The sequence below is a fragment of the Ambystoma mexicanum genome, chromosome 2q (assembly GCF_040938575.1).
Source record: "Ambystoma mexicanum isolate Mex_15411 chromosome 2q, UKY_AmexF1_1, whole genome shotgun sequence".
Lineage (NCBI taxonomy): Eukaryota > Metazoa > Chordata > Amphibia > Caudata > Ambystomatidae > Ambystoma > Ambystoma mexicanum.
The window spans coordinates 203,507,825-203,530,139 of NC_090924.1; the positions used below are offsets into that span (position 1 = coordinate 203,507,825).

General features: G+C 50.7%; 1 protein-coding gene across 1 annotated transcript in view; it reads right to left on the minus strand.

Annotated features, from left to right (window-relative positions):
- Positions 1-22,315, minus strand: part of SMG1 (SMG1 nonsense mediated mRNA decay associated PI3K related kinase) — a 2,768,248-nt gene that overhangs the window by 679,549 nt on the left and 2,066,384 nt on the right. Inside the window, exons 52-53 of the mRNA XM_069647131.1 lie at positions 17,564-17,714; positions 17,294-17,483 (exon numbers count right to left, since the gene is read on the minus strand). Coding sequence (XP_069503232.1) covers positions 17,294-17,483; positions 17,564-17,714 — 341 coding nt within the window. The remainder of the gene's footprint in view (positions 1-17,293; positions 17,484-17,563; positions 17,715-22,315) is intronic.

The following is a 22,315-nucleotide window of genomic DNA, read 5'->3' on the forward strand; positions in this document are numbered from 1 at the left end:
GGTAAGCCTCAGAGTTTCCTCCATTTTCACTCTGCCCGTCTCTCCAGGTGCGACACCCGAACCACCAGTGTATACCAGGGGGCTAAAAAAAGAGGGCACCTCAGTCATCAATTTCAATGGGGCCAGTTGGTCCGCTACTGTCTCCATAGTGCTGACCAGCCTAACTATATCCGGCAATATAGGGCCCATCTCATGTGCCTCCTCGGCCTGGTGCTGAACAACTTTGGAGAAAACCAGGGCAGGGCCAAATCTAGGCCAGTTTCGTCCGCAAGTTGGGCTACTATGATCAGGAGGCTGTTTCAAAAGTCCTTAGGTTTTGTGAATGGCACAACATGGTGATCTGACCATGTGAGGGGATGGCTGGAGTACACTTCCACAAGTGCAGGTGGGGCAAATATAAGGGCCAGAGTATGGCTTTTAATATGGGTGGGGGCCCCACAAAAGGTTGTGCCAGTTGTAGCGGTTTCATCGCTCTAAGGAAAACCCCATGTGTTTTAACTGGTCCCAGTTCTCCCCATAAGTTAAAATCTCCAAGTACGATCAAATTTCTATACTGTTATGTCAGTTTGGATGCATCACTAAGAAAAGCTCGAGTGAATGCGGTAAGGTTTGTTGCAGGTGGACGGTATCCTAATACAACGTGACATAGCCAGGCCGCATTCACCACCATTCTCATCACTAGATGCTCCATTTCTGCCTCTAGTAAACTAGACAGCAGCAGGAATTCATATTGTGAATTATAAATCACAGCAACCTCCCCACCCCTCCTTGGATGTTTAGCACTGCGGTCTACCTGCAGTAAGGCATAGCCAGGTGGTAGCACTTGTATGGCCTCTGGGCCCGTGGAGTCCGTAAACCAGTTTTCTGTTTCATTCACCAGGTCAGGGCAGTGATCATAAGGAGAAAATCTCCAATCTGTGTGCCACTAAGGAGCGTGCATTGATTAAACATGCAAATAGGGTAATATAGGCACTAGGCGACATATAACATGTTTCCTGGCAGCACACTGGGAACACTATGTAATGGCGTTAAAGCCAGTATCCCGCTACGAGACATGTGGTGCGGACCGTTTGGCGTGTTCAGAGCACAGACTCTGCGTGGACGAGCACAGACGGGCCAGACTTTGGCCTGACTTCGGGCTGCACTCCCGGCGACGTCGTTTAACTAGTGGGGCCAGATTGTGGAGACCAATGCCTGAAGAGGCAGGATCAGTTCAGACGAAGCGAGGAATGACTTGCATTCAACAGTGCCTGCAGGTATGAAACAAAAGGAGGCTTGGAGATGCAGTCCCGGTCCGTGCAGTCCAGGCAGACTTAATACCGCTGTAGGTGGAATACAAGGAAATAACTAATATGAAAAACAAGAATTGAAATTATAATTTCAGGAAAGAATAACATTTCACAGCATTAAATTGCTTTAAGTATCACAAGGCATCCAGTCAGCCGCCAGCGCAAAAGCGCCTAAAAGGAAATCAAATTTGAGTATGTAAAACAAGGAAAGAAAGAAGGGTAGTTGGATCAAAGTAAAAAACAAACCCATACTTTTAGGTGGGTTTCCGCAGCGTTGCGTATCACCAAAACTGCAGATACTGTTCTTGGCTCTGTATATTTGCCTGCTTTAATACTCATTCATACTTAGCCCCACACTTGCATCTCATGCATTCTTATCTTATTGGGATTTGGGTCTGTACTTTGCCTTTTCTGCTGTCTGCTAATACTGAAACCACAAGATTATTATCGATCTCATAACATTAAAATTGTCACTGGCGCGGTCACCGGAACGCCCCAGGGTCTCAACTTGCTTTGGGCTGACTGACCAGTTCTCGCCAGCATCTCTGGCCATACGTAGTTCATAGGATTTGACTAGTAAAGTCAATGGGGACTTTACATGCCCTGGGAGAGAGTAGTCAGTCCCAGGGTATGGAGTCTATGTTTGGGGGTCGCTACAACACCCCTGTGTCACTGCACGGAGGGTGCTGTGTAACACATGTGAATAAAGATGGTTCCTATGGGGTTGAGAAAAATCCCATAGGCATTAAACACAAAATAGCCTAGAACACACATAGCAAAAATGCCTAAGAGTGGGAAAAAGAGTCTCACTCTTAGCAGGTAAAAAGAAACAAACCCTTCAAATCCAGCAAAGCTGTTGGGGGACTCTATAGGTAAGGGAAATTAGCCATAGAATGAGAATTCTCCCTAACACTTGTGTTATCTTGTACCAATTCCATCAATCTCCTGATTTCAGTACTTAGGTTGTCATGGGAGTTGGAGTCCATGGTTGTCATTGGACATACAGTATTTGGATAGTTTTTCGCAGTGGTTTTACATAGAGAACAGTTTCACATAAAGGTGCAACAGGAGCAAAAAGGGCTTTGTTGGAGCTTTGATTATTCAGATCATGGGTGGGAATTTGACCTAAAGAAAATTGGGAAGAGGTTTCTTTACTTCCTCTACAAGGGGAAAACAAACACCTGGCAGTAGGTAATTAAGGTCTTGGGCATTAGACAGACTTCCTCATGGGAAAGGGGGAGCAGGTGGGATACTTCGTCTTGTCCAATCAAGTCATGACATCTTCCCCGGTAGTTGTCTCCTCCCATGTGATCCTATCTCATATAGCCGCCCCCAGAGTCAGGATCAGGTAGCGGCTGCCGTCCCCTGGCCACATGGGAGGAGGTCACCACTGAGGAATCTGTGATGACTCCATTGGATTCATCAAACTAGCCAGACTATCTACGTAGTTTGACTAAGCAGTAAGGTCTAGACTTACAAATGGGTTTGGGGTTGGTGAAGGTTTCGGTTAAGCACACACATCTTTAGGCAGAATGTATAAAAAATACAAATATATTTATTAGGCTTTGAACAGCTCTGATCAATGAAAATCACGGGTAAGTAAAGTTACCACAGATTCTTTTTTACCATATGTACATCCACCTTGGAGAGCTCTTACTAAAGAGCACCAATTCTTTACTTTTCACACAGTTAGATCAGAATATAGAACCACTGTAAATGTAGTAAAGCAAGTGAAGAAAAAGATAAGTGAAACACAGTTAGATATCAGGCAATTCAAAGAGTAGAAAAACACACTTCCTTATAAAAAATAAGGCCTTATACTTAACCCCCACCCCACCCCTACTAAAGGAGATGGGACCTAAAGCCTAAAAGAACAAGTGCCACAGTTAGCCATTTGAAGAGGATTTTAAACAGGCTGAAATTAAAGTTACTCACGGTAGTGACTAGAGTACCCATAGTCCCCTTTCCTCAAACCTTGTGGGCGTCCCTCAACATGGGGATGGTACCGGACCCTTTGGCAGGGGAAAAATGAGCTTCCCCCTTTAAATGTATCATAGTGCGCAGGGGGGGGGCGGCCTCGGGCGTGGGAACGCCCAGCCGAGGCCCCGCCCTCCCACGCCTCACCTCAGTCCCCTTAGAACACATCTGCTGACGCTTAGATACCTGGCTAGTCATAGTACCTATAAGACATTGGCATACTAGCAGAGGAAGGGGGAGGGACGTATTGAGGAAAGGGGACTAGGAGTACTCCAGTCCCCACAGTGAGTAATATTAATTACTTATACGTCCCGTCACCTTTCCTCCATCCTAGTGAGTTATTCCACTGAACAACAACATAGGATGGAGCTGTGACAACCTGCTTCATATCTAGGATGAAGCAAAAAGGTTCTTCAGAACCGCCTTGCCAAACTCTGCATCGTGCCTGGAGCTGGTGTCCATCTAATAGTGTTTACAGAAGGCAGACGGAGTGGCCCAAGTGGCCGCCTTGCTGGTGACATCCCAAGAAGCATGTCTTTGAAACGCGACAGACGTGGCCCTAGCTCTGACCGCATGTGCATGAATCCCCTAAGGAACAGGCCACTGCAATGGCCTGGACCATCCAATGGGCCGATGGAAGGCTTGAACGCCTGAGAGCCAGGGGAGGAGCCCCCAAAAGTCAAACAGTGCCTTGGACCTCCTGGAGGATTTCATCCAAGAGATACAAGTTGAGAACCCCTAATGAGGTCCAATGAATGTAGGGCCTTCTCTACCTCCGACAGTGGGTTCGGGAAGAACACTGGCAGGCAGATCTCTCGATTCAGATGAAACGGAGAAGCCACCTTGGGAAAGAAGTTAGGGCGAGTACGCAAGAAGACCTGGTCGTTGTGAAACGTGCTGAAGGGCTTGCATGCTCACTAATTTAGAAGTTACTCACCGTGGTGACTAATGTACTCTTAGTTCTTAGTCCCCTTTCCTCCAAACTGCATGGGAATCCCTTCCAAGGGATGGGAGACAGAACCTTTTTCACCAGAAAAACCCTTCTTCTCTTTAAATTTAGAGGGGCATGGGGGTGCAGCCCTGGGAGCATTCGCTGCCCTTACTTCGCCCTCCGGCGCCACACCTCAGTCCCCATAGACGCGTCGGCAATAGATTAGCATTGCCTAATGACACCAGTTTTATTAGGGGGTAGGATGGTGGGACGTATGGAGGAAAGGGGACTAAGTACGTTAGTCAGTACGGTGAGTAACTTATAGTTACTCTTCTGTTCTGTCCCCTTTCCTCCATACTGCATGGGCGATTACAACCGAGTGTAGCCCCAGGGTGGAGAAGAGACCCTCCTGAAGCAAACAAGTTTCTAAGAACCGCCTGTCTGAAAGCCGCGTCTGATCTAGAACCGGCATCCAAACAGTAGTGGTTGTAGAAAGCCAAAGGGCTGGCCCATGTGGCCGGCCTGCTTATGACTTGCCCGGGGCATGCCACTGGAATGCGATGGACGTTGCCTTGGCTCTGACCGCGTGGGCGTGCATGTTGGCCGGCAGTGGCTTATGCTGTCCTTCGAAGCTTCCTTGATGGCCGAGACCATCCAACGGGCTATGGAGGCCTTGGAGGCTTGATACCCTGGTCTTGATCAGCCGAAGGCAACAAAAAGTGCGTCCGACTTGCGGAAGCCCTTGGTCCTGTCTGGTAGAATTTTAGGGCACGCCTGACGTCTAGGCAGTGCAGAACTCCGTGCTTCGTCTTTTGGCTCAGCAAAAAACGTAGGCAGCACTAGCTCTTCGTTCAGATGGAACAGGGAAGGCACCATAGGCAGGAATGCTGGGTGCGTCCTAGGGCTCTGAGGCGACTAGCGCCTGGATTTCACTGACTCTGCGAGCTGAGGTGAGGCCGACTAACAAGGCCGTCTTAATGGTGACCAGCCTGATGTTCGCGGAAGCCATTGGTTCAAATGGTTTGTACGCCAAGGCACCCAGAACTATGTTAAGGTCCCACATAGAGTGTGGCCTCTTGATGTGCGGGAAGAGTCTGGCGAGTCCCGTCAAATGCTTCTTAACAATCGGGTTGTAAGAGGAAAATACCTCCTCCTCTGAATTTCTGTAGGCCCCAATGGCTGCCAAGTGCGTGCGGCAAGTGTCCACCTGCACAGGCGAGGTGATCCGAGAAGATGAGCACGTCGTCCAAGGTACATGCAATATCCTTAGAGTCTGCCCAGTGGCAGAACCTGGTCCACTTGCTCCTATACTGGGCCCTGGAAGCGTTGTTCCTGGCGCCCTGTTTGATCTCTAGATTAGCCTGGGCAAGGCTGAGGTGACCTAGCGTGACCTGCTGAGGAACCACGCAGTGAGGGCTAGTTTCTGTGTAGCGGGTGGATGACCCTGCCTCCCTGCTGTGCCAGAATATGTGCTGTGCCCAGTGGAAGGCGACTGGGCTGCCTCTCCAAGAGGCAGAACAGCTCCGAGATCCATGGCCTGGCTGGCCACCACAGGGCTATTTGAATGATGCTGAGGTGGCGAGACTCCTTGATGTTGCATATCAACCTGTGTATCAGTGGTGTTGTCGGGAAGGCGTATGACGTCATTCTGTCCCACTGAATCTGGAATGCATCGTGCAGGGAGCCCGGCCCCTGTCCCTGCCAGTAGGTGAACAGTTGGAATTTCCTGTAGTCCCAGGAAGCAAAGAGGCCCACCTGGGGTTGGCCCCGTTTGCTGAAGATCTCCCGCAGTACTACATCGTTCAACTGCCACTCGTAGTTGTCCACTCCCAGTCTGCTGAGCATGGCCGTGAGGTAGATGTTATTCTCCACGGCCCATTCCCACAGGCTGGCTGCCAGTCTGCACAGCGGAGGGGATCTGGTACATCCCTGCTTGTTGACATAGAACATGCTGGTCGAGTTGTCTGTTAGAATGAGGACAACCTTGCCCTCGATCACCGGCAGAAAAGGCTCCGAGCGCCAGCCAGATGGCCTTCGGTTCCAGCCAATTAATGTAGTGCTCCTGCCGGGTCCAGGTGCCATGGACGCAGTGGTTGTCCAAGGTGGCCCCCCCAACCCTCGAGAGAGGAGTCCGTTGTGATGGTGAACTGTGGGGTAGGTTGCCGGAAAGGCTTGCTTGTCCGCAGGTTGCATTCCCTGGACCACCATGTGAGGTCCGGGTGAAGCGACAGAGGAATGCTGATCATCTGACTGGGAGCCTCGCTCCTGGTTTGAAGATACTGCAAAGTGCAGCTGTATCCTCCTAATCCTGAGTCTCGTGTGGGGGACGGCCAAAAGGACTGCTGCTATGAGACCCAGTAGGTGTTGGTACCACCAGGCTGAGGTCACGTCTCTGCTGAGGAAGTGTGCCGTGGCCCTCTTGATGGCCGTGATCTTGTCCTCAGAGGGAAACACCTTCTTGGAGCATGTGTCCCAAATGAGGCCCAAGAAGGTCAGTCGCTGCGTAGGCTGCAGCTGCGACTTCTTGAGGTTGAGTGAAAAACACAGCTCGTGCTGTGTGTTCATAAGAGTGTGAGAAGTGTGGTGCACCGCTTCCTGAGATGTCACCCTGACGAGCCAGTCGAGGTACGGGTAGATGTGCTGGCCCTGTGACCAGAGGAGGGCCGCCACTGTGTTCATCAGCCTGGTAAAGACCCTGGGGGCTGAGTTGAGGCCGAAAGGAAGCAGCTTGTATTGGAAATTAAAGCCCATGGTCTTGAATCGTAGAAAAGAATGATGATCATTCAGATCCAGGGAGCACATCCAGTCTCCCTTGCACAATGTCTCCGCTATCAAAGCTGGCATAACTTTCTTGAATTTCTGTAGAGGTAGGGGGAGTTTGAGGGTGGAAAGGTCCAGCACAACTCTCAGGCCCGCCTGGTTCTTCTGAATGGAGAAAATCCTGGAGTAAACGCCCAAGCCTCGTTGGGAGGCTGGGACTTGCTCCACTACCTGGCTCTCGACGAGCAACCGGATCTCTGCCAAAAGAGTTGCTGTCCCAACCTGTGGGAGGGGAAGCAGGAGGAGAGGCTAGGATAGGGAGGCAGTACACCCTGGATACTACTGAGAGGATCCAGGGGTTCGCAAAATTCTGGCGCCAAAAAGGTGCATGGAGAGCAAGCCTGCCCCCCCCCATTGGAGACACGAGTGACGTTTCATGCCTTCTTTCCTTCCGAGACACCCCATTTTTGTTGCTTGCGTCGATGTTGGGTCAACGAACGGTCAGGTTGCCTGGAACTCCGCTCTTGGAAGCCGTGGAACCCCTCGTATGTACGCCCCTTGTCAGAGCGCAGCTGTGACTGGGTGTACATTTTGGGCTTGGTCTTTGTAAGGATGGATAAAGACTTAGCCGTTTGTAAGCTGTTTTTCTTTTGTCCAGCTCCTCGTCCGTCGTGGAGTGGAAGAGGTCACCCCCTTCGAACAGAAGGTCGAAGATGCGTTCCTGGACTTCCGGATTGAATTTAGTAGCATGGAGCCAGGCTGTTCTTCTCATGTCCGTAGTAATGCAGATGGCCCGGCCAGAGGTTTCAATGTGGGCCACGGTTGATTCCATGAGGTCTTGTGCCACCATCTTGGCCTCTGCCAGTCCCGCCTTGAATCGTGGTTGGCTCTGCGCCGGATGCTCTGGGAGGAAATCCGCAATTTCCTGCCAAAGCCTCTGGTTAACAGCTGGCAGCATGGCATCAGCGTTGACTTGACAAAGTTGTAGGGACGCGTTGGAATACAGCTTCTTTCCGTACGCCTCCAAGATCTTCCCCTCCTTGCCTGGCAGCACCGCAGAGGAAGAGGCATCACTATACTTGAAGCCGCAGCAATCACTGAGGGTGGGTCGATAACAAGAGTATCCCCCTCCATCTGCCTGTATTTGGCCTCCAGGCTCAGATTGACCTGCTGGACCGAATCGGGCTTGAGCCAGCCCTTTTTAGTCAAGGTGACCACGTCCTTCTGCATCGGTATCCCCGTTCATGCTGTGGGACGCAGCGTGAGGACTTCGGCAAAGGGCCCCTCTGCTGGTTGCTCAACCTCGGATTAGGGATGGCCCAAGTACTCTGCCAGCCCTACAAGACGTTTGTGGAAGGCCTTGGCCGACGACAGTGTTTCAGGGTCGTCCTCCTCATCCGTGTCCACCGGTTGGGCCGGCACCGGTGGAGGAGTGCTGGGAGCCGAAGGCTGGGGTGTGGAGACCGGAGCCAGAGGCTGGTACGGAACCACCTGCACAATCGGTTTGGGGGCCGGAGCGGGCGGCTGAGGCTGCACAGGGGCCTGCAGTGCCTGAACTGGGGCCTGCGCAGAACCACTGACGGGAGCACGTACCTGATGGCATCCCTGAGGATGACCCCGTTCCGTGGAGATTTCATGTGCCCGAGGAACCTTTTCAAAAAATCTATCCTCATAGGCCAGAGTGGTAGGCAATATTGACTGGATAGCGGGCAGCTGCTGGAGCCATTGTGTGCCCTGCCCATACGGATGCAGCAGGAACCTGCGCAACGATGGGTAGGCTGTAGGCCACATACTTGGTTGACACCAGTCCCACCTTGTCACCCGTTCCTCCACCTGCTCCCTGCCTTGGTGCGGTATTGGGCAGAGGTCAGGAATGTCTGGCACGGTGGCCATTTTGTCGAGCTGCCTTCCACCTGCCTGCGTCGTGTTGCTCAGCTCACTGGGCCCAGCCCCGTCCAGGACTCGAGTGTGGATCAAGGGGGCCTACCTTGTTCCTCAGGCCGAGGCCTGGTAAGCACTTCGCCCTCCGCGGATCTGCCGGTACAACCGTAATAGCGCCCCCTCTGACATATTGCCGTTACTAGGGCATGGCCCCTCGGGTGAAGACCCGGTAAAAGAACCTTCTGGTCACTCAGCACTGTCACCAGGAGGATCTACTGACCCCTCGGCCTGTCGGTTGGTAGCCGATATAGCCTTGGTACTCGTGCTGGTATGAGGACCCGAGCTGTCACTCCCGCGCAGGCAAGTCTTTGGGAAGGAGTCTCCCTTGCGGGGTGCGCTGGAAAAGAGGGGCCCTACCTTGGATCGATGACAGACAGTCCTTTAGGTCCTTTGGAGACGATATCTGGAAGAGCTCCATCCACCTGGTTAGTCTGTTCAGAGACCTAGAGGAGAGCGCGTCACACGCGGCACAAGCTTGCCAGCCGTGGACTCGGCCAAGGCAATGTAGGCAGAGGGTGGGGGGGTCTTTAGATGGAAAGAGCCCGTCGCAGGATGGATACCTGGTGAATCCTGTAGAAGTCGACATGCGCCAGGGAGGTGTGTGATGACTGAGGGCCAAGTACCTGAATGATAAGACAAAAAAGACAGAAGAGAAGAAGTATCCGCACGTGGAATTACATGGCCAAAGCCAAACCCAGGAGCGCTGGTGAATTCCTCCCGTTCTCGTCGATGCGGAAAAGGGGACTGAGGTGTGGCGCCGGAGGACGGATCCAGGGCAGCGCATGCTCCCAGGGCCGCACCCCTCTAAATTTAAAGGGAAAGAAGGTTTTCTTCTGATGAAAAAGGTTCCGTCTCCTGTCCCTTGGAAGGGACACCCATGCAGTATGGAGGAAAGGGGACAGGACGTAAGAGGACCATGTACGCAGAGGTGAGAGCCACCAATACAACAGTCTTCAGTGTCACCAAGCAGATGTCCACAGAGGCCATTGCTCAAAAAGCTTGCGTTGCATAGCTGCAAAAACCACATACAGGTCCCACACCAGGTGCAGCCTATGCACCGGAGGAAAAAGCCTAGACAACCCATTAAGGTGTGCCTTAAACACTAGGTTGGCTGCCGAAAACACATGTTTATGAAAGTTCTTGAAAGCCCCGATGGGCGCTAAATACGTGCAGCAAATATCCACCTGAACTCCAGAACAAGCGAGGTGCGCTGAAAAATCCTGAACGTCATCCAGAGGACAGGGTCCAGACAAATGTGGCAAGCCCAACGGCAGAACCTGGTCCATTTGTTTTTATATTAGGATTGAGTAGGGCCTCCTGGCCTGCTGAATGATGTCCCAGTTGTCATCTGAAAATTGATCATGCTGAAAGCTCAGCTGATCAGGAGCCAGGCCATCAGTTTGGCTGGATCCAGATGCTCAACTGCTCCGCCCTGCTGCGTCAGAAGACCATGCTGGGTATCAGAAGCTGGACGGGACACTCGGAGCACAATTGCAGCAGATCCGAATACCAGAGTCTCGAAGGCCAGTGGGGGGCAACAAAGATGAAGCTGCAGCCCAAAGAAACCCGGAACTTGCGGAGGGTCAGCTGGAGCTACGGGGTTGGCGGGAATGCATAACCCCTGCGTCTGTGTCAGCAGATCTGAAAGTTGCCTCTCAGTGACCCCCCCCTGACCTTTCCACGAGGTAAACTGGAGGCACTTGGCATTCAGAGAAGAGGCAAACAAGTCCAGGTCCGCTGTTAGGGAGAATCGTGGGCAGTGCCCTTAGGGACCACTACACAAGATTAAGACTACAGGTGGTAGTACAATTTCACCTTTGGTACAAGCCTGTACTACACGAGTGGTAGCAGTAGCGGAGCAGCCAGACTTATCTCAAGAGCAAATGAGCAGTAGTAGAGATTACATAAAGGACTACAATAACTGTGACTCAAGCAAACACTGACTCAAGGTTTTTGGTTAAAAAGTAAAAGTACATTTATTTTTAGACCATCTGTTCATAAAAACTTCACTTCTATTAAATTAAAACCACACTTCAAATACACTACAAAACAACCAATTCCCCTTGTGCAGAACAATTCAAGGTAAGTACCTTTGGATTTGAAAGACCGGTGTTGTGAAACAAAGACGTTACCGGGGGTTATTATGCAATCACTTTTTGACAGTAATGACAGTTCGGCTTACGAAAGAGAAGCGTACCCGCGAGAAGAAATGTTATCGTAGTCAAACACACTTAGCACATGAATTAACACAAGACAGTTGGGGACAAAACTCATAGGCAATACTTTTGTCAAGGCAGATAGAATCAAGAGACACTTTCTAAAACGTAGAAAAAAGTCAATAGGCCTGCGCCGGTGTCAATAGGATAGGGATCCTGTTGTCGAGGATCACAAGGTTAGAACAGTTCACGATTCGAGATTGCCAGGAGTACTTCGATAGTCAAAAGAGGAAGCTAAATTTATAAGAGGGAAGGAAGATAAGGACAAGCCTTTGGTGAGTAGAACAGGGGTTCACCCTAGTTCCTCGAAGTCGGACACAGTACCTTATTCGTATGAAGAAAAGCTGGTGCTACGGCAGTCGTTCCTGGTAGTTCCTGCAGACTCACGGTTCCTGAAGCTTCAGTCGTGGGGACAAGAAGGAGGATGTCTGGAGCGATCTGCACTACCCAGGGATGAAGCCAGCAGCAGCAAAGCAACAGTGAATAAACGGTGTGCTCCTTTAAAACAGGAGAGGCTCTTCAGATGGCTATCCGGACCACTACAGCTGTGTGCAGCGATTTCGACCAAGAAGAGGATCCTCTGGCTGTGGAAGGTGAGCTGGTTGATCCCACCAGGCTCAAGGGAAGAAGACTCCGGACTGGATCTTCTCTTGTTGTTGAAGGGTAGATAGCTCAGGACTGCAGCAGGGCTTCACCGGGACTCGGGAGTTGTAGCAGCCATCTTCTTCTCTGCTGCTCTTTGGTTCCTTGCAGTTCCATTGGCGACTCTGCCTTCCAGCCCAAGAGCCCTGCCTTTAATGCCAAAATCCCCCATTCACACAGCCTGGCTGTCAATCACTCAGCAGGGGGGTTGTCCGGACCGGACAACCACCTCATCCAATCAACACAAAGTGCGACTCGGGTCTCCAAGGAGACCCTGTGCAGGGGTGACTAAACCCCTCCCTCACATTCAGCCCACCTAGACACCAAAGGAGGGCTTCTGGACAGAAGCCCGCCAAAGGTCGGCGAATAAAGGAGGCAAACCTGGTTTGCCGCGCAAAGTAAAACACAAGAAGGACCTTAACAAAAAGAAATGGCGATAAAACCCAACTGGAGCCAAAATAAAAAGTATTTGGTCAAGCGGGTTTAAGTTCCAGGATAATACAATAGCCTAAAACAGTACCACGTTTATATAGTATAATCGTAGTAGAAAAGTTAGGGTAGATCCCACTGCCACAGACAAAAAGGGGTAGGAATGAACCCTTTCCAGTATTCCATGTAAGATAGGGAATACTGGGTCTGTAGTTTAAATGACTACATAAAGTAAATGGCAACTTTACCTGTTTCTGGGGGACAGCAGTCAGCCCCAGAAAAATTGAGTCAGGGGTAAGTCTCAAAGACAACCCTGTGTCACTGCACTGAGGGTGCTGTGTAAAACACACAAAGTGGGGCTCATGGAGTGGGTGGCTCCAGAGCCCAAGATCACACAAACAGTTGAAAAACACATGGCAAAACACATGCAAGAGTGGGAAAAAGGTTCCGACTCTTACCAGGTGGAAAATATAAACCCCAGAAATCCAGCAGAGCTGCTGAGGGACTCACTAGGTAAGGGCAATTAGCCATACATGAGAATTCTCCACAACATCCGCAAACCCACAATGCTGAAACAGGGGCCACAAGGAGCCGTTGTGCAACTCACACTTGTAGGTGTTGAACCCCAAGCTACTCAGCTGATCTGCTTCTGCATTGCTGTCCCCTGGCAGGTGGACTGCAGATATCCAAATCCTCTATGTGAGGGCCCGTTTCCAGATCGAAACCGCCTCCATGCAGAGGTGGGGGGTGGGAGGGTGGGGAGAGAAACAGGTGCCACCCTGCTTGTTCAGGTAAAACATTGTAGTAGAATTGTCTGTCCTGGCCAGAACCAACTCGTCCCTGATTAGGGGCAAAAACACCTTCAGGGCCAGGCTCAATGTCCTGAGCTCGAGCATATTGATATGAAGGAGGGCTTCAGTCCTGGACCATGCTCCATGAATCGTAAAGCCCTCCAGAGTAGCCCCCAGGCCGGAAAAGAGGAGTCCTTCATCACCACCAGGGTAGGCTTCAGTCGGGTAAAGGGGGCTCTCACTGAAACATTGCCGTCCATTAGCCACCAGCGAAGGTCGGGCAAATGGAGCGGTGGTATTGGGATCCTGTCTGAGACCCTGTCTCCTGATCCCAGTCGGCCACAAGGTGGAGCTGGAGGCACCTCATCTTGAGACGGTCACGCTGCATAGTCAGCAAGCAGGTGACCATCAGGGCCCAGAATGTGCTGGAACCACCATGCCAAGGTGGTCAAGTTGGCCAGAAAGTGCCCCACCACCTTGTGGAGGGACATAAGCCTCTCGGGCGTGGGAACACTTGTTGACCAGTAGTGTTCCAACGCACCCCTAGGAAGACCAGTTCCTGAGACTGGCATAACAAACTTCCTCCGGTTGAGGTATGCACCAATATCAGAAAGGAGAGCACAACAACCCCTTTAGGTGAACACCACCCTCACCAACCAGTCGTCCAGATAAGGGTATAGATGATGGCCCTCCAAGCAGAGAAGGCCTGCCACTGCATTCATCAACTTTGTGAAGAAACGAGCGGCAGAGTTCAGGCGAAGGGCAGCACTTTGCACTGGAAGTGGTACGACATAATCGTGAACCACAGGAACTTCTGATGCGGTTGATATATGGGTGCATGCCGGTACGCATCCTTGAGATCTAGGGAAAACATTCAGTCCCCTGCACACAGAGACTCGGCTATGTGCACGGGAGTAATCATCTCGAAGCGTTCCAGCGGTAAAGACAGATTTAGAAATGACAGATTCGGGACTACCCTCAGGCCAGCCTGGTTGTTCTTGGGTACCACAAAAATCCTGTAATAATAACCGAAGCCCCTGTGTACAAGAGGAACCGGTTTTACTGCCTGCATCTCCAAGAGCTAAAGTACCTCCCGTAAAAAGGGCCAGGGACCTGATCTGATGAAGAGGAGAGGATGGTAGAGGCAGAGGAAGGCTGAAGCCTGATGAGACTACAGATAGGATCCATGGGTTGCTGAAAAGATGCTTCCGGGTGCCCTGCAACAGAGTAAAACAGACCCCTGCAGGCGAGATGTGTTCCGCGACCCTGACCTCAGTGCTTCTTGGCGTCAGAGCCGGGAGGGCAGAGGAGGGGGAGCGGAAAAACCCATGCAACGTCCTCTGCTACTTCCTTTTGTTGTCGCTGGGCGACCAGTCAAGCCTCTGTGTACCGCAGTCTCTGAAACCCTTGAAGCGGAGATGGTCCGTCATTTGCACTCGGTTCTACCCTGGGATTGCAGGAAGAATTTCTAACCCGGTTTTGTCAGGATGGTCAAGGACTTGGCGGTTTGAGTGGAGGTTTTCTTTGTCAATTTGTCATCGGTGGACAAATGAAAAAGGTCCACGCCCTCGAAGGGCAGATCTAGGATCTGCTCCTGCACGTCAGAGGAAAACGTGCATCCAGGCCGTCCTTCTCATCTCAACCCCAAGACGGATGAACGTTTGCATGAGAAAGGTGCGTGCTACCAAAAGTTTGCACCTTTCTCATGCGAACACACGTACATACTATGGGGGCTCTGCAGGCGTTTCCCCCGTAACCCCCACTCACGATACTGTGAAGTATAGTGAGCGTGGTGTTGTGGGGGACACCCCTGCAGCCTGTGTTTTATTTGCGGCGGTGTCCCCCGCAACACCCCGCTCACTATACCACACAGTATAGTGAGCGGGGTGTTGCGTGGGGCACCCCGCAGTCTTTTTTTGTAATTTTTTTTTTTTTACTTACCTGCAATGCTACCACCAAAGGTTCGAACTTTTGGTGTTCGAACCTTTGGTGGTAGCATTTTTAGAACTTTTGGTCCTTGCAGACCTTTATTGTCGGTCAAAAAGTAATAATTCCCCCAAGACACAGCCCTCTGCTGGCTGCTGCAATGTGGGAGACCGAAGACTCCATGGAGGTCCTGCGCAATGGCCCGGGCATCTGCCAGACCAGCCTTGAAGGAGGCTTGTTGGCCAGGCAGAAATTCCCTCAGCCCCAGCCCCAGCTTCTGGTTAGCCACGGCCAAGAGGGCGTCTGCATTAGCTTGCCGCAGATGCAGTCCTGAGATGGAGTAACAGCGCTTTCCCAAGGACTCGAGGATCTTGTCCTCCTTGGAGAGGAAACTGGTGGTGGCTCCAGTGGAGGAAGATGACGAAGACGATGGTTTAGAATATAAGGAGACAGCGGCCACCACAGGAATGGGGCTGCAGGTGGGAGGCAAGGAGGATTGGCTCCCCATCCGTTAGCCTAAACCTGCTATTCAACTTCTTGTTCATCTGGGCGTAGGCCCTGGGCTTGTCCCAAACCTTCCACGCCACCTGCAGCACATCATTCTGAAGTGGAAGGCCAGACCGGGTTACAGTGCGTTTCCCCAAGACTTCTGCAAGCACACCAGACTCCTGGGGGGCTTACTCAGGAAGAGGGACCCACAAGAACTCTGCCAGGCCCTGGTGGCAGTCCTTAAAGGCCTTAATGGATGCCAAGGGCTCAGCGTCCTGGGTGTAATAGTCAACCTCGTCATGGACCCCCCCCCTCCTCCCCCTTTTCACAGGCCGAGGGGAATCTGGGGCCTGGGACACAGGTGCCAGTGGAGTCCCCCCCCCTTCCCCCAGGTCTGGAGCCGCAGAAAAGTCCAACGGCTGTTAAGCCAGAGGCGCTGGTGGTGCAGGAGAAGGTGGCGGGGTCACCACGACTGGCAAAGTCTGAAACGGAGGAGGGACCAGCACTGGGAGCACTGGAGGAACGTGAGGAGTCCCCAGGGAGGAAGGGTGGGGGGCCGAGGTGGCGGGGCCGCCTGAATGATAAGCACCTTCACAATGTCCGCCACGTGCCGCTCTGGCATTTTGAAGCCTTGCGCTATGCCCTAGGTTCAAGGGCGCAAAGGCCCTGAGCCAAAAAAGAGGGCTCCGACATGAAAAGATAAAGCTTGGGTCTTGCACCCGAAGCAGAGGCGTCAACCTCAGAGAGCCCTATGGTAGGCACCGAGCCCTAAGCCGGATGGTTGGTAGTCGAAACGCCCTGGATTACAGCCTTGGAGCTCGTTCCGGTAGGATGTGAGCCCTCGGCACCTGTGCTGGTAGCCGTGTTGGATCTAGCCGAGGAAGACTCTTGGCGGTGGCACTCGACAATCCCCTACCGCCTGGGCAGAAGACGAGCCTGATCATCAGAGGACAACGTGGAAGGGTCCCTAAACCCCTCAGACTGCCCCCGGACCCGTCGGCTTGGGAGCTGGTAGCCTTAGAAGTCTGCCTGTGCAGATTTGTATCGTTCAGTAATTCAAGGGCTCTGAATGACTGTTTTTTTCCCCTTGTTCCCTCTCTCCTTGAGCGCTTTGAAACACTAACTTTGTGTATAGGCTCTTTAAAAAGAAACATTACCATACCAATGGTAGAGAAATATAGAAGGCAAAGGCAAGAAGGCAGTTGTCACAAGAGGTCAGCTTTGCGCTTGAGCAGAAGAACGTCAGTCTTCTGCTTCTTCAGATATTTTACATCAAGAAGTGAATTTCTTTTATTCAGCGGACAAGGAGAATGCAGTTAGTGAGGATTTATGTGTAATTAGAGTATGTGAAGACATGGGACTACAACAAGGCAGCAGAGAAACTCATTTGAGATTGGGGGGACCAGGATATCGAGGGTTGTGATTCTTCTACGGAAGGAGTTAGGCTTGAATAATGTAATCATAGCAAGCTATTTCCCAACATCTTCAGATAAAAAACAGTGATAAAGAACTATTTCCAGCAGGTATAGTGTGTAATTTTATCATAATATTGAGCAATGGAAATGTTATCTGAAAATGGATTTTCATTGAGCCATTATTTAAGAGCTGCATACAAAGACTGATGCACAACCAACATCTTTTGCTGCTGTATTTACTACCCCCTACTTTTGAAAAGAAATCTCCACTCTAATAGTAAATTACAAATAACTCTGTAAAGGCAAAAACCTGCACAGTGGTTCAGAAACTTTCACTTACAGGAACTTAAATGCCATCAGGTAATGGATAGCGAAACTCAGAGCTCCTGATAAGGCCAAAATGCTTTAAACGCTGTCTGAAAGTCTGAATAAACAGCAGAACTTTCACAACTATTATATAAAAAGTGACTCGTATACAACTATTTACCTGACAACGCTAGAGAGAAGGTACCACACAATCTGAAGAATTCCTTGATGGTCTGAAGCCTTTTCAGAAAGAAAATCTCTTCCAGCACTTGGCGGTGATTATCATCATCAAAGAAATTAACCTGTGTGCTTCGTGCTTCACGGATTATGTCAATCTTCCGCCAAGCTACTGGGATTTCCATTTTGTTCAACTGGCAAAATATAAAAAAATAATTACACAACAGCTCCATGATAGGTAATCAATTTTGTAAGTTAAATGAAATACCATTACCTTTTCAATCAACAACCCAAACGCAGTTTCGACTTGGGCAAACATCCCGTCAAATGCAACTAAAAGCATCTGTCCAGCTGACATTTTGGGTGTTTCATCAGTCGAACCATTTCTTGGCTGAATCAATTCACCATACTGTGCATGCAGCATCCTAGAAAAGAAGTATATTATAGTTTTGTTGAAGTCAGTTTAAAGTCTTCAAACGCAAACATATGCTATATTAAGTGAATTTGTGGTAATGTTTTTAATAGGTAGTGCTTCCTGCTCATCTTTTAATATTCTTAATCATCTGGCTGGATATGAGCTCTAAGCATGCAGGAAACTGCCATCAAGTCACCCCATAGAGTTGTAGTGGCCCACCACTGTCCCACAAGCATGCACTTCCGTTGAAAAAATGACTTGCCTCTAGGTAATGTTCTTTCCGATAGATGTTCCTCCCACGGAATCCTCATCTTTGATATCTCCCAGCACAAGCGCTCTTCCGAAACATTTCTGCCACCAGGGGGCGCAGTGTGGTTCTGTGTCTGCTCCGGTCGACGCCTTTATGCACCCTGCGCTGGACAGGACGTTTGGGCCAGTATATATTGAGGCGCCGTGACCCGCGCCATGACCTTAGTTCCACCCTTTTTCCATTGCACGCTGAAGGACCATAGAAACAAGGTTTACTAGCTATCCGCTAAAAGGGAGAGGCAGAGGCGATGAGGAATCTGTGGGAGGAACAGCCATCAGAAAAAATATTACTGAGCGCTAAGTAATTTGTTTTTCTAGCTTATTCCTTCCTACCACGGATTCTTCCTCTTTGATAGACTCCCATAGCAGTACGTAGATCTTGATTAGGGGGTGGAGCAAGAACACCCGCTATATCAAATAACTCTGGAGGACAGCCCCTACCAAAACAAGCTTCCAGACCAAAATGAGAATCCAAGCATTAATGTTTAGCAAACTTATGCAAACAAGCCCACGTAGTTGCATGGCAAAGGTTGAGAACAAGGACTCCACATTGATATATGATATGATATTTTATTTATATTGAGCCCATATTAAAGTGTTTCAGGGCGTGACGAGGCAAAGGAGGGGGTGCAAAAGAGGAACAAAAAGATCTTACTAGGCCCACTGACATTGAGAACTCGCAAGTGTAGGGGAGAGGGAAGGGGAAAGTGCGAGGGGCAGGGGAGGTGTGGAAAGTGCACAACACAGGATTAACAACAAAAGGTACTGTGGCCATCAGGTGGCAAGTGCATGACTTAAGCGCAGAACGAGTGTCAAGTAAGTGCAGGTGATGGGATTGTAGGGTTGCAGATACAGACCCAAGTGCAAGCGTAGCCAAAGGCAGTGCGAGTGAGTTGCAAGGGATCTGGGCACAAAATCAGAGGGTAACCAGAAGCCCAATGCAGGCACAGACGTCGATCAGCAGGGCAGAGGAAGAGAGAAGGCTGAAGCAAATAGGAGTGTCTTAAGGTGCTTTTGGAACCAAAAATGGTTCTCCTCAAGCTTCAGCGATGCAGGGAGGGAGGCTATTCCAGAGGGAGGCCCCAGCCGAAGAAAGATCTACCGCCAACTCGTTGCTTGGAGAAGCGACGGGCCCTGAGGGAGTTGGAGGAGCGAAGTGCTCGAGTAGGAATGTATTCACGAAGAGAGAGTTGGAGGTATAGAGGACCCTGACGGCCTTGTGGACAATGCAGAGGGTCTTGAACATAATTCTTGCAGCCACTGGGAGCCAAAAGATTTCAGTGCTGGAAAGATTCGATCCCTTGGCTCGAGGCTAAGGACAAGTCTCGCAGTCCTGTTCTGAATGAATTGCAGAGGGCGGAGAGAAAAAGCAGGCAGATTTAGAAAGAGGCTGTTGCAATAGTCCAGCCTAGAGAGCACAGCTCTGGAGACAGTGAGCTTCTGGGGAAAGGAGAGTAAAGGAAGAGTACCTCTGAGGAGGTGCAGTTGGTAGTTTGACTTCTTAGATATGTCAGATGTGAGGAGAAAAGGAGAGTGTCGAGTCGAAGATGACCCAGAGGTTCTTAGCCCCGTAAGTGGGAGCAGGAAGAGGGCCAAGGGAGGCCGGCCAGAGAGTGACAGGAAAGGAGCTGAAGTGGAGGACAGCCTACTGGTGGAATGTGCCCCGACACCTTCAGACACAACCTTCACAGCCAGATCATAGAATTCCAAGATACAGAGGATGATCCACCTTGACAGGGTCGGTTTGGTCACAAGCCCTACCAGCACGAGCACCAACACGACCAACGAAAAGCTGGCCATCTTTTCTATAGTTCAAGAGACAAAGCCGAGGGCCCGCACTGGATCCAGTCGATGGAATCACTCCTCTGGCTTGTAAGGGTTTGGTAGAGGAAAAAAATGACAGGAAGCTCTTGAGACAGATGGAAATCAGAGATCCCCTTGTGGAGGATAGGGAACAGGTAAAACGGTCCACATATCTTTTCTGGAACCAAGCAGAAAACCTACGCCACCTGGAGGCAAAAATGGATTTGGTGGCAGGCTTCCCAACAGAGCAGAGTACATCTAAAATGTCCTCCAACAAATCCTACTCCTTATAACTGAACCTTATGGCAGAAAAGCATGAAGGTTTAGGCTGCTGAGGTTCAGATGTAGGATTTGTCCCTTCGACGAGGAGAGGAGGTCCGCTATGCGGAAGGCGCAAAGGAGGGCAGATGGTCAGGTCCAGCAGCACCGGGTACCATGTTCTCCTGTCCCAGTCTGGAGTGGTCAAGATCATCCTGGACCTGAACAGGCATATCCTCCTGAGAACCAGCAGTACGACTGGGGTTGGCAGGAACGCATACAGCAGGTCGGAGTCCCCTTTGACTGTAACAGCGTCCTCCAGAGCACCGTTTCGAGGAAATTCCCTGGAGCAGAATCACCTGCACTTCCTGTTCACACAGGATGCGAAAAGATTCACTTAACGAGTTCCCCAACGGAAGATCCTGACAAAGCTTTGTCTTGTGGGAGGCCAAACACTGTCAGCTCAGGTCATCTGCTAACATGTTCTCCTTGCCGGCCAGAGGAGTTGCCGTCAGACACACTGTTCTCCAGAGCCCAGAAGCACGTTACTTTTTTGCAGAGGGAAGGAGCCCACACCTCCCTACCTGTTGAGGTAGTGCATGGCCAGTGTATGTTAGCTGTCAGGATCAACAGTCTTTTCGCATACAGAAGGGAGGAAAGAGATTAGAACCATCCTGATCACTTGCAATTTTGGCAAATTGATGGGGCATTCCGACAGAGAACACAGATTGCTCTCCGCTAGATATGTGCAGCTGTTCGCCCCAGGCCTTCAGGGACATGGGTGACTAGAGACAGTTGGGTCCAGGGTTGTTGAAACACACGTTTCATTAGTCTCTCCAGGACCACCTTTGCAGGTCTCTGGACACCACCACAGAGACCTGGAGAAGGTCTGCGGTATGTCCCTGAAACAGACCATTGGCAAGTGGGAAGCCACTGAAGCAACCTCATGCTTAGACGAGCCTCTGACACTACAAGGATGCAGGAGCCCAAAAGAACTAGCAAGTGCAGGAAACCGGAGGTAGAATCCTTTTTGCGTGATTGAAAGATACGCATCTTTGATATGTTCGCTGCTCAGTCCTCAGGCAGCAAGGTAAAGCTCGGGCAAGTGTGCAAGGCTGCCTCGATGATCTGAGGGAATAGGAAGGTGAAACCTGAGACTTCTTGAAGTTCAGGGAGAAGCCCGAACTGTGCAACAGTCTGCAAATCCGTTACAAGGGTGCAGACATCTCTTTGGGGAGGTAGCTCGGACGAGCCAGTTATCCAACTAAGAAAAACATTGATGCCCCCCCTTCCGAGGCAAGCGCTACCACTCCTAGCAGCTTGGTGAAGACACTGGATGCTGAAGAAAGGCCAAACGGCAGGACCGTGATTTGGTAATGGCAATGTCTAATCTACAAGTGCAGGTACTTCGGGCATGGGCACATGGAAGCATGCTTCCTGGAGATCTAGGAAGACTGGCCAATCCTGCAGATCTAGTGCCTGAAGAATCTGGGCAAGAGTGACCATCTTGAACGTGTTTTTGGGTAAGTACAAGTAAAGAGCCTCAGATCTAAGGTGGGATGCACAGGGCCCCATCCTCCTTGGGCATCAGAAAATAAGTTGAATACCAGGCACTTGCCTCGATCGGAGTAGTATACCAGTTCTATGGCCCATTTTGCCAGAAGCTGGGGATCGGGAGGCAAGTACAGGCCAGTGCAGAGGATGGTCTGGAGGACGCGGAGCAAAAGGGAGACAGTATCCCGGGTGAATGACCTGTAAGGCTCGGGCATCGGAAGTGGTAAGGATCCATTCCTTGCCGAACTGGGAGATGCTGCCTCCCATGGGGGAGAGATAATGGAAGCCCGATTCATAAGGGCTTCGCACCAGGGGCTGCTGAGGGCAGTGTGGCGGTTGACAAAACCTCCACTAGGGGCACCCAGTCCCTGACCCATTTGGGTGTGGCTCTGCATCTGTTTGCCTGAGTGAGTTTAATCTCTGTCTTTGTGGGAGGGGGGTGTCACAGGCTGTTGGACCTGCCAGACTTTGAAGCCTGGATTTATTTTTTAGGGATACATCAACCTTTGTACAGAACAGATAGTTGCCATCAAACAACTTGTCCAGAGGTTTTGAGTGGACAACCAGGGCAAATCCTGACACTCTCAGCCAAGAATATCTCCTTGGTGCACTTTCGGTGGCCATGGTTCTGGCCACAGTGTGCAGTGTTCAAACCTAAATGGAGGATCTGGTGGGAAGCCTCCTAAC